Source organism: Glycine soja, unplaced genomic scaffold (genome assembly GCF_004193775.1).
Source record: "Glycine soja cultivar W05 unplaced genomic scaffold, ASM419377v2 tig00000120_1_pilon_1_83969, whole genome shotgun sequence".
Taxonomy (NCBI): Eukaryota; Viridiplantae; Streptophyta; class Magnoliopsida; order Fabales; family Fabaceae; genus Glycine; species Glycine soja.
Genome location: NW_021143578.1, coordinates 40,485 through 53,198, shown reverse-complemented (window position 1 = coordinate 53,198; position 12,714 = coordinate 40,485). Strand labels below are relative to the sequence as shown.

The window sequence follows — 12,714 nt, the reverse complement described above, 5'->3', positions numbered from 1 at the left end:
TATTTTTGTAATTTTGTGAGTTGATCATCGTCTTTTCGAAAAGGATGATGATATATACTTTATTATGGGAATATATGATAGAAATGATGTGAAAAGACAATAAGACATCATTGTATGAGATATGATAGATCCTTTCAAGAATATGAAATTTATTCTATTTTTGGGAACCAAAAAATTGAAACTTGTGATTATGAAAATCACTAAGTTGTATCTAGTATATTTATTTGGATGCTTTGAGGTATTTTCATTTATTGAAATATTTTATTTATTTAAAATTTCACGAATTGTGATTGTTTAATATAATTTTTATTGTAATTGGTGTGTAAATATATGCATATATAATCTTATATTAAATTCATTGTGAATAATATGGTTGCCTTTTCGGATTAATGAGTTGGTTGAGAATAACACTGTTTGTAAACTCTTATTAATTGTTTTATTCACTCACATTATCATCTTATTATAAGTGTTATGAAAGAAATGATGAGTTTGAGGAAACTTGAAAACATAGTTTTCATATTTACATTTTTTAGTTTAGTTAGTATTTCAGAATAAAATGTCGGATGCAATCACTTTTTGTTATATTTTTAATTTTCATTTAGTTTAGATACTTATATTTTGAGGACAATATTTTAATTTTTGTAAAGACTTATTTATTTGACTTTATTTATTATAAAAAATATATTTTTATAATTTTAAAATTTTATATTCTTTTAGTATGAATTGTTTTTTTTAATGAAGCAGGGTGATACAACAACTATGTGGAGGTATCTGGAAGCTCAAGAACGATATAATTTTTAACAGTACGCTGCCTCTTGGACCATTTAATTAATCAAATAAAATTGGCTTCATGGAATGGGTTGAAAGCAAGGATCCCAGGCTTAAAACTCAGTTTTTATAGCTGGCGTATTAATCATGTGGTGTGTCTAGCATCCCTTCATCATCAACAACGATCAAATTTGAATGGTATTATAGCAGTGGGAAATTAAATTCGGGATTTGCTTAGCGGGGGGTGGTGAGATTTTGTAGATTGTACTTTATACAGGGTCGAGTGTGCCAGTCTGGTAGGTGGTTTGGGTGAGAATTAATTTGCAGGCATGTGTTGGATGCCTAGATTTACTGTAATTCCTTTGCTCAATTGGAGGCTTTTTCTGTCATGGGAACGCCTCACTCATATTCTTTTGCTGGATCTGGTTCTCTCTTTATTATGTACATCATGAATCTTTGTCTATGCATTGAATATTTGGATATATTAAGATTCATGTTTTTCTTGTATTTTTGGAACTCTTTGTTGTTTTTCTAAGGCACAACTTGTGCTCCCGTTCTTATTTATATATACATTTTGTTTGGCGATGAAAAAATGATAAAGTGCACGTAATGGACTAAAGTTGCATAATTACCATACATAAGACTTAATTTATTTTATTAAAACCTAAGGTATTAAAATCATATAATTATGATACCTACGGAAAAATACACCTAATGGACAAATAAACCAAAAGGGTAAGCCTTTCACATTTAGATTATTTAAAAAAAAAAATTAAAAACCAATAAAGTTGTCAACAACTAGATAATTTTCTTTTAAATAGTTGTTGACAACAATTGTTTCATAAATTGTGCATTTATTAGTTACACAAGCAATTTTGATAAAATTAAAATAAAATTATTATTATTAATAATAATTACAATAACAATAATAATAATTTTTTGTGTATAAACACATTATAGCATCTTTCAATCACATTTCCAAAAACTACTTCAATAATTAAAAAATTATCATAATTTTTTTAAGACGTAATCATAAATATAAATTAAGTAGTTGCGAAAAAAAAATTGTGTTTGATCAAAAAGTTAAAAATTTGATGTATAAACTTACATTGCCCTAAAATATCGGAATATTTACTTTACGATGGATAAAATCTTATTTGTTCTGATAAATTTTATCCGTTCTATATCCCCTCCCTGATGATGTAAGCTAGGAATCATCATCATATGCAGTCAGTCACTAGGAACGCTTGTTCTATGAAAGGGGCTCTCTTTTATACGTTTAAAATTGCACCTACATGAGTTTTCTTCTTTTATTTAGAAGTTAACTGCATCACATTTGTCTCTCTTATTCTCTATCTATGTATCTGAGATTCTGGCTCAAATATTCACTTGTCTCTCTCACTTTCCCTTTTTCGAATAAACACCATAAAACCACTTTTCAAACCATTTTTTTTACTATTGCCTTGCTGTTTTCACGTGAAGCACCCACAATCGGAACTCAAGCCTCATGCTAAGGGGGGGGGGGGGGAGTGAAGTGGTTCTATATGTTTGTTGTTATAAGCTGAGAATCAGCTCAAGGGGTCCTAGGCTTCAAGAGCTAGGTTCCTCCAAGACGAGAGAAGAAGGAAAGTGATTTATTATTTTCTATGCCTTTCTTTTACATGATTCATGACTTATATAGCACTCGTGGCTTGTTGATTTAGAGTTATTAACTAAAATTCTATCAATTATGGTAACAGGTACATGGCTACCACTAACAGAAAGAAGATTCTAGCATCTTGATAAATAACCGTAAAGGAGAAATGACAAACAGAATGTGCTTGAGGGCCAATAGAATTCTGCCAGGTTAGCACCCCTTGTCGGGGTTAGTTACATGAAATCATTCAGGTATTGTGGCTTGGTCACCAACCTCTTTGGCCTTTGATTCGTGTTTGCTAGCTGTGATTCTGTTTTTTGTGCTTCTGGTGAAGGTTGTTTAGTTCCTTCCCTAACATTATCATGTCCTTCGAAAAGCACCTTGTCCTCAAGGTGATACTTGGCTTTGAGATCATCCCATGATTCTCACAAGGCATCATCAGGGGCAATCCTTTCCACTAAATCAAGACCAATAGCTTAGGTGCTCCATTTGAGGACTCCAATTTAGTGTTGAGGATTGCTAAAGGCGATACAATGGGTTCATTGTTGACTGATGAAGGTGGTAGCTCTACAATTAGACTAGGCGTATTAGGTGGGATGGCTTGAGAAGAGAGTGGTGGAACACTAGATGAATGTGGGAGTTAGGTGGTAGTTGAAGTTGGTAACCAAGGGACTCACCTTCCGCAGTATTTGAAATGGCCCAAAAAATCTTTTAGTCAACTTAGAATATGAAGCTCTCGTTACTGATGCTTGACGACACGGTCTTAACTTCACAAACACTCAATCGCCCACCTGAAAGTTGACATCATGTCTTTTATCATCAACAAAGTACTCCATAGTTTGAACATCAAAGAATAATAATAAAAAAATATCGTGCACCAATTCCATGGAAAACCACCTCAAAATATATTGGACCAAGGCCTACTACTTCTGTTATTCTGCATATGTATTCTGCATATGCTGTCAATTTTATTTTAACCACTTTTTGTTATTTAGTTAATTCTGTTACAATAATTATGTTTACTATGTTTAGTAGTTTCGTATTGTTTTTCCTATATATTTGTGTATAGCTGGTGACTAAGAGAGACAACTTTTGTAAACTTTCTTGCAAGTCTATCAATATACTGATTCTGAGTTTTCCCTCAGCATTCTTTTGTTTCTTTCTTCCTTCTTGTTTTTTTTCATTCCAAGTTATTACAGGGCTAATAACTTCAATATGGTATCAGATGAGCAACAACCTTTATGATCCTCTTCCTGAATGGGCCTATGATATTCTCCTTTGTCCCCTCTCCCATCAGCTTTTCCTTTTGGATCCATGGCAGCACCAATTAAAGATTTCAGTCAAGATCCTTCTCACCCACTGTTTCTACATCATTCGGATGGCCCATGACTCATCTTTACCTCCCAGCCTCTCGACCACAAGAACTACACCACATGGAGCCGCGCAATGATGGTAGCTCTTTCGGTGAAGAACAAGGTGGCCTTCATCGATGGATCCCTCCCGATGACACCCACAGTTGATCCTACATATGCTTCATGGACTCGTGGTAACAATCTTGTCATTTCCTAGCTTTACAATTCTGTTTCTAAAGATATCATTAGCAGCATCTTGGTCGCCAACACGACTAAGGAAATTTGGGAAGATTTGAAAACACGGTTTTCCCGAAAGAATGACCCAAGAATTTTCCAGTTAAGAAGGCAGCTAATGTCATTACAACAAGGAAGTGATGATGTTAATACCTACTATACCAAATTAAAATCAGTTTGGGAAGAACTCTCAGGCTATAAACCAACCTTCCAATGCAAATGTGGTGAGTTACAAACTCTACAAGATTACACTAAATCTGAATATGTCATGTCCTTTTTAATGGGCCTAAACGACAACTTTGCTCAGGTTCAGGGTCAGATTCTCTTATCTGATCCCCTTCCCCCCATTGGTAATGTCTTTTCTCTTGTTCTTCAAGAAAAAGCACAAAGAGAAATTGTTGTAAACCACTTACCTTCTCTAAACTCTAATACTATGGCCTTTACTGTCAACTCTACAACCAAGAACCCTACTAATGGTAAGAGTAGGAATGCCAAGAAAGAGAGACCTCAATGTGCTCATTGCAACCTGCTAGGTCATACCAAAGACAAGTGTTACAAACTTGTTGGCTATCCTCCAAATTACTTCAAGAATAAGTCTCAACAAACTACAAATCAGGTAACTGATCATGATGAGTTCCCGAGTCATGGTGCCACAAACACTTTGTCCACTGCTCAATGTCAACAGTTGATCGGCTTCCTGACAAAACAATTGAACACAGAGAACAATGCTGATACTCTTGCCACAAATGTTTTAGGTATCTGCATGAACACTAGCTTTGATTCCAATGAATCTTGCCATTATTGGATTCTTGACTCAGGAGAAACCTCACATATATGTTGCTCAAAAGAACAATTTAATTCTTTTAAATCTTTACATGTTTCTCATGTTTTATTACCTAATTCCACCAAGGTAAAGGTTGAAGGGATAGGAAGGATAAAACTGAATGATGACATCTTCCTGCACAATGTGTTATTCATTCCAACCTTTAGATTTAACTTGTTGTCCCTTGTGTCTTTGATAAATGACAATTCTTTCCAATTTATTATGCAACCTAACAGCTTTGTTCTTCAGGACCTCAAGACATTGAGGAGGATTGACACTGCTAGACAACATCAAGGACTTCTTCTTTTCAATTTCCCTAAGTCTCCTTTTCATGATACTAGTATACAATCTTGTAATGTTGTTACCTATGAAACTTGGCACCAAAGATTGGGCCACATACCTATACTTGTGTACAAACTCATTTGCAATAAAGTTCCTCTATTGATTCCAAATTTCATTGTGAAGTTTGCCCTATTGCCAAACAAAACATATTAGCTTTCACTAACCAAAACAACTTTAGTGTTGAATTGTTTGATTTAATACATGCTGATATATGGGGACCTTAGGGAAGCTACCTTTGATGGATTCAAATATTTTTTAACTTTAGTAGATGATAAAATTAGGTTCACTTGGATTTACCTTCTTAGAACTAAATCTGATTGTCTCTCTATTGTACTACAATTTTTCTCATATGTGGAAAACCAATTTCAAACCACCATAAGAGGTTCCGATCTGACAATGCAAAAGAGCTTACCTTTTAAGATTTCTTTTCAAAGAAAGGTGTCCTACACCAATTTTCCTGTGTGGAATGCCCACAACAAAACGATGTTGTAGAAAGGAAACGCCTCCATATTTTAAATCTTGCTCGTGCCCTGCTGTTTCAATCTTATTTACCATTAAAATTTTGGGGTGAATATGTTAAGACGACAGTTTTCTTGATGAACAGGACCCCTAGCCCCATTCTGAAAGCCAAGTCACCTTTTGAGATTTTATATGCTAAACTTCCTAACTATGTTTATTTCAGGACCTTTGGCACATTATGCTATGCCTTCACTCTAATATCAAATAGACACAAATTTTCACTTAGAGCTGTGGCAGCTGTGTTCCTTGGCTACCCTCAAGGATATAAAGGCTACAAGCTTCTCAACCTGTTTACTAAGCAAATCTTCATTTCCATAGATGTCAAATTCTTTAAGCATATATTCCCTTTCAAAAACCAGTAGTCCAACAACAGTGACAAAGAGTTGCTTGACCCCTATGTCACCCCTAATCTCATAACCTTCGCTAACTCAGATGATACAAATGTCCCATCCATCACAGACACACCACCACATACTCCTCAACCTGCTCAGTTAGATCCTGCTACCACCACAAAGCTTGACATTCCTATTCAAGAACCCCTGTGAAGGTCTACCAGAATTTCAAACACTCCAAAACATCTCACTGATTTCCACTGCTACAATGTAACCAACACAGACAAAGTCACCTACCCTATACAACATTACTTAGATTACTCAACTTTTTGATTCACATAAACACTACATCTGCCAAATCTCAGAAAACCATGAACCACAAACTTACAGCCAAGCCATCCAACATAAACCATGGTAAGAGACCATATCTGCCGAATTGATTGCCATGAAGCTCAATAACACTTGGACCATTGTCCCATTGCCTCAAGGGAAGAAACCTATCAGTTGCAAATGGATTTTTAAGTTGAAACTGAATTCGGATGGGATAGTAGCAAGACATAAAGCTCGATTAGTTGCAAAAGGTTTTACACAACAATATGGGTTAGATTTTCAAGAAACCTTTTCACCTGTGGCAAAAATAACTGCCTTAAGGTTGTTGATATCTCTGGCAGCATCAAATGACTGGCATCTAGCTCAGCTAGACATCAACAATGCCTTCTTCAATGGGACTCTTTCAGAAGAGATATTCATGAATATTCCACAAGCTATCAACATAGTGTCCCCAAGGGACCCAATCCACCTTTAGTTTGCAAGCTGAACAGATCTATATATGGATTGAAGCAGGCTTCAAGATCTTGGTTCAATGCTTTTAGCAATGCTTTACTTAGAAGTGGATTCAAACAATCTAAGTATGATTACGGAATGGTTATTCCAGAAGTCCCTATTCCTGAATATGAAGAGGTCAGTGCAGTTGGTTCAATCTCACAGAATGTCGCTGCAACTTGGGACACATATATCTTTCTATTCAGTATGCAACTTGGGACACGAAAAACATCAACAACATAACAACAACATGGGACACAAACATTTGACATAGGGAATATGGAAGTAGGGTGTTAGCATATTGGAGGCCATGGTTTGGAATCACAACTTTTTCCAACTAATCGACCTGCTGATGCTTTTCCATCGCCTCGCGCTGAAAGCAATGACCCATGTTTATTCGGGTTTGTTTGTCTGTTTTGATTGATTGAAGGGAAGAACAACGTAAACATTCTAAATTTAAAATAAAATAATAAGATCAAAATCTAAATTTAGAAAATTCTAATTACTACAAATCATTTTTTTAAAGTATAAGAACCAAGACTCTATTTGAAATATACAACGGGGATTAAATTATGGCACGTTTATTCCGAAAGAAAAGTTCCTACATAGCCCAATAAAATTAACTTTTAACTACCATCATGTTAAAATTGTTGAGCCCTTTTTATTTTCAAGTTGCATGAGTGTTCACCACAACCTGTAAAAGAGACCAAAATTAATATTGAAAACTTAAAATGCCAAAAAAGAGGGGAAGAGGGTTCAACAAAAAGTCTGATAAATTGGTATATGAAAACAATAGTGAAAGATACCCATGGCCAGCAATCATCCAAGTAACAAATTGTGGAAAAGTGAACTTGAAAAGGGCTTGAGCTACATGAATGCCAGGGTGCTTTATCTGCATAGTTGTTACATTCTGCTTAAGAACAAAGGATCAAGTGTTACAACATTTTTTGTTCTGGCGAGTAGATAGAATCAAAGATTTGCCACATTTTAATGGACAAAACTTAGATGTAATTTCTTAGGCACTTCTGGTGGTGTTTTCTGATCAGAATTAGAGTTTTACCTTGAGAATCAATGCTAAACTTTAATGTAAACGTTTATTACAATGGTAATCATCAAGGTGAAACTCTAATTCCAATTGTAGGACAACATTGAAAGCACCTAAGTAGGAATGAAGGTGGAGAGAGGAACATACTGATAGAGGCCAAAATTTAAATTCAATATAAGGCCGGTAGTTGACTAGCATTTGCGATGCCATCCTGCTAGCTGTGTGTAACACCCTAACTCGGGGGATTCTTTTCTTCTCATATCTAAAAAAAAAATGAAGCCAGAAAAGTTCAATCAATTGTGTTAGATTAGTATAGCCTTATCAGAATATCAGTTTGAGGGCCATGAATTAAGGTGACACATTTAGGAGTTGTAAGAGATTGTGATGCTATTCGCATTTAGGTGGTCTCAAAATATTATAACAGGACATGTTACATGAAAAAAATTTCCAATAGAAGGGGGAGCCATTATTTCTGTTGAAGATAACAAATAGCATACCTCATACCGAAACATAAACCAAAACAAAATAAAAGACAAATAAGATACCTTCTAAGAGCTGAGATAACTTCAGACCCGTCAGAGCCATGTTTAGCAACCTTGTCTAGCTCAAGTATCAGTTGGTAACAATCCTGAAAATGTGATTGCCAAAAAAGAAGTGAAGTTAAGAACATAAACCTATACATACCTTTGGTTCCTTTACTTGTTTTATTCCTGAGAAGTTTAACTACTAAGGTATGGCTAAAGTTTGATTAGAGGAATAAAATTGAAATTAAGGCAGATTAATGAAAATAAATAAAGATTTTAGGTATTAGATAATGTTTATCCATGTAGCACTATATATATTAATGCTGCCTGAATTGTATATACTCAAGGAAATACATTTTATTTGGAAGTTGAAACCTACAAATGACCAACCTCTATTGCCATACACCCTCCTTGACCAAGATTTGGTTGCATTGGATGTGCTGCATCACCTAACAAAGTCACTCTCCCAATTCCCCAAGTGTTGATCATGTCTCTGTCATATATATCCCTCTGTATAATCATATGTTCTGGTGTTTCTGATATGAGTGCAATCACTTCATCGCACCAATTACCAAAGAGATCCAAAAGCCTCTTCTTCTTACCTGCTGTAACTCAGACAAATGAATTTGTTTCAATTACAATAACAATTGATACACACAACAAAAGGTAAACATACCTTCTGGGAAAGGGTCACTTGAAGGGGGTTCCCCATGGAAAGCATACCACTGCATCTTCCCATGGCCAACATCTGAAGCAACAAAGTACTGGTTCAAGCCCAAGAACACCCGATACCTTCATGTAATCACCAAAACAGAAACTTTAAATAGTAGAACAGTTTATAACATTGTCCTAACATTTTATTTGGGAATGAAGTACCCTACCCAACGGTATCAATATATGGGGGCACATAGCTTGTTAATCCACTGTAGCATGTGAAACCCGAGTAATTTGCTTCTTGCTGCCCAAAGAGTTTTGAACGCACCTAAGAAAAAAAACAGAATAGATTGAATGGTAAAAGCTAGGAAAAGAAGAAACTCATTTGTAAATAAAGCTAGAAGGGAAGGATTGTATATTTTACTTCTGACCATATTCCATCTGCTCCTATTAAAATATCACCATCATGTTGCTCTCCATTTTCAAGGATCACTCTAACCTGATGTGAATGAAAAGATTATTCAAAATTGTTAAACCACTAACATAAGTCTTAAGCAATCAGAAATTAGTTGTGCAGAGCAACTTAAACCTTGTTAGGTTCCTGAATAAAATCCACGACTTTAGATTTGTTTCTAATTATGTTGGAACCAACTTTATTCACTAATATATCTTGCAGTGCCATTCTACATATGACTAGGGTAAGAGGAAGCCTTTTCCTTGAAGCAGGAGTGAAAAGATCAAACACACTGAACCTGAAGTGAAAAAATAATAAGGGAGAGTGACAATCCAAACACAATTTATATTGAAAATTGTAATAATCTAAGACCTCACAAAAGACTTCTTCAACTACAAGACTTCAGAAGGCTCAGTTAACATAACAACTAACAAGTCCCCATAATTAATGTTACAGTACAATAGTTTCTTTCATTCATATTTAAACACACAATAATTATAATGAAAAATTTTAGTAACAAACTCTTTCACATACTCTTCTGAACACAGTTTTTCCTATTGGCCGAAATTTATTAGAAATCACAAGTATTTGTGGATACCACTTCTTATTTCATGAGTCCCTATCTTAATTTTGTAGTTTTCAATACATTTTAACTAATAATAGAGGGTGAGTGTGTTAGAAGGAGTGCATTAAAGAGTGTGCTTCTAGCCCTCATCAATCAGAATAGTATATGACAAAACTTGGGTACAATTCTTTAGGAGCTTTTAGTGTTGTTCTCCAATTAAAATTGAAGTTTCACATAGTTGATCTGTGTAATCTTTTAGTTTATACCTTTATAATGGGGATCACTGAGATAAAACTCCAATTTTAGTTGAAGAACAATACCAACTGCAATTAAAGAACAATATCCAAGTTTTGTCCTATATTATGTAGTATATAGTATATACCATTTTTCTTGTCTTTTTGAAGTTTCTTGTTCTGCTTAAGACAAAGAATACCAATAAGAGACAAAAAAAAAAAAGCATAAGAATAACATACCAGTCCCCAGATAGACCATCAGCAAGGCCATTAGTCCTATTGGCAGTAACACAGCCAGCCTCCATTATCTGCCTTGCAACACTCTGATCGATGGTTTCCAACACAGCAAGAGCACCACTCAATAGTTGAATTGGGCCACGGTGCCTACCTTCTCCTCTAACAGCACTCAAATCCTTCTCAAACACCTTCACTTCATACCCTCTATGCTTTGCAGCCAGAGCCAACACAAGGCCACCAATTCCTCCACCAGCCACCAACACTCTCAAATTCCTTTTCTCTTCCTCTAAATTTGAAAGAACCATCTCATTCCCACTATCAACTACTCTGATAGAATAATACCTGTGCTTACTGATCTTGTCATGGTGATGGGGGTAACCATAATCATATCTATATCTAATGGAACCCTGGAGTTGAACCTGACAAGTGCATGCACACAGGATTTGCACAGAAGCCATTGATCAATAATAGATTGCTTCTGGTGGGACTTGTGTGATTGGAATTTGGCTGACCCAAGTAGGATCTTTCATGTCAACCTCCAACAACAAAGTACGCTAATATTATATTAACAGACAGAGTGTGGTGTGGTGTGCCACTGCCAGTGGTCTTTTCGAAGGTCAAGAATAAATTAGGCCAACTTTAAAAGTTGATTCCAATAAAAAGAATGAGAGTGCATTTACTAACCAGTTAAATTAAGAATCGTCTCCACTCGTTAAGAAATCAATACATTATAAATTATTGAAAGGGTAAATCCTTATTTTCGTGGGTTAAGGTGTGAAGCAGTAATAAATTAATTTCTGAAAAATAAAAAAATTAAATTTAGTCGTAGATTGTACACAAAATGAGACAAATGGATTTTTAGTTAAATATGTGAAATTATTTTATTATTAGGTTATAATATTTAAGGAGTAATTTGACAATAAATTATATTTTTGAACACCAATTTAACATTAAATTATAAAATTTAAGGATCAACTTATTAGTGATAAATTAATTTATGAAAGAAGGGAAAATTAAATTTAGTCCATAAATTTATCACTGTCTTATATGTGCTTGTTATTCATTTATTGATTTGTTACTTGTTGATTTACTTTCCCACTAATTAACAAAGATAAAAATATGGAAAGGAGGAGATAGTATCAAATAATAATTAAATAACAATAAGTGAATTTAAATTTGTAACTTCATATATTTATATTTATTTATTGTATTTCATCATAAATAAATACTCTTTCAACATATTTAGTAGAAAAAATCCTTAAATATATAAAGATATGGAAAGAAGATAGTATCCAATATTAATAAATATATATAAATTTGTAGCATCATATGATTTGTAAGTATTTATGATATTTCATGGTGTAAATATAAATATATGACAATAAATTATTAATTTTGTGTTATCATTCATTTGATGAGACTATTATTGTTGTCATCTCTACCCTCAATAGTAATAATAATAATGATGGTGAGGATGATGGTAAAAGTAATGATGATAAGACTAATATATAATGATAAGATAATAATAGAGATGACGATAGTATTAATCTCATAAGAGGTGAAATGTCACTATGAGTGATAATGACAACTATTATAGTAATATTGGTGATGGTTATTAATTTAATTGATTAGTTATTTAATAAATTATTATCATATAAATGTGTATGTATACATTATTTTTTAATTAAGGAGGAAATAAAATTAAATTATTTTTTATATAAGTTGTATTATTAGAATAAGATAAAAAACAACTTATGATATGAAAAAAAAAGAAATTATAAATATATTATAAGTTATTCTCATTAAGTTATATCAAATGATATATAATAATATAAGTCACGGTGACATTAAGTTATAAAATTTTTAAATTTAAATTTAATGAATAAAAAAAATTCCAAAGATGAAATCTTATTAAAAATGATAATTAATTAAATTTTTTTACCATGATTAATCACTGGTAAATACAATTCCTAAGAATAACATGATTATTTAAAAAAAAAAAGACTTAAATGAATATTTGTATCACAATCATAAGATAAACACACGTACATAAATTGTAAATAAACAATTTCAAATCACCAGAAAATTTACTATAAAAAAGATTCATTCCCCTTTTACGTAATTTGCTTCAAAGGAAAGAGAAAACCAACAAGAAAGAATTTAACTCCACAAAT

General features: G+C 33.5%; 1 protein-coding gene across 6 annotated transcripts; it reads right to left on the bottom strand.

Moving 5' to 3' along the window:
- Positions 1-2,522: 2,522 nt before the first annotated feature.
- On the bottom strand, positions 2,523-11,161 carry LOC114404121 (zeaxanthin epoxidase, chloroplastic-like). Of its 6 annotated transcripts, XR_003664821.1 has the most exons (12): positions 10,544-11,159; positions 9,641-9,803; positions 9,476-9,550; positions 9,279-9,379; positions 9,074-9,189; positions 8,788-9,002; positions 8,419-8,501; positions 8,021-8,135; positions 7,635-7,738; positions 7,463-7,522; positions 3,082-3,195; positions 2,523-2,971 (listed from the first exon to the last, which is right to left on the bottom strand). XR_003664821.1 is itself a non-coding variant. In XM_028367225.1 (10 exons), the coding sequence occupies exons 1-10, from the start codon at positions 10,996-10,998 to the stop codon at positions 7,513-7,515; spliced, it is 1,437 nt and encodes a 478-aa protein (XP_028223026.1). In that variant the 5' UTR covers positions 10,999-11,159; the 3' UTR covers positions 7,276-7,512. The 6 variants fall into 6 exon arrangements, 3 of the variants coding, with proteins under 3 accessions (XP_028223026.1, XP_028223028.1, XP_028223027.1); XR_003664820.1 differs by having other exon boundaries at positions 2,523-3,195; XM_028367225.1 differs by lacking the exons at positions 2,523-2,971; positions 3,082-3,195 and having other exon boundaries at positions 7,276-7,522.
- Positions 11,162-12,714: the final 1,553 nt, after the last annotated feature.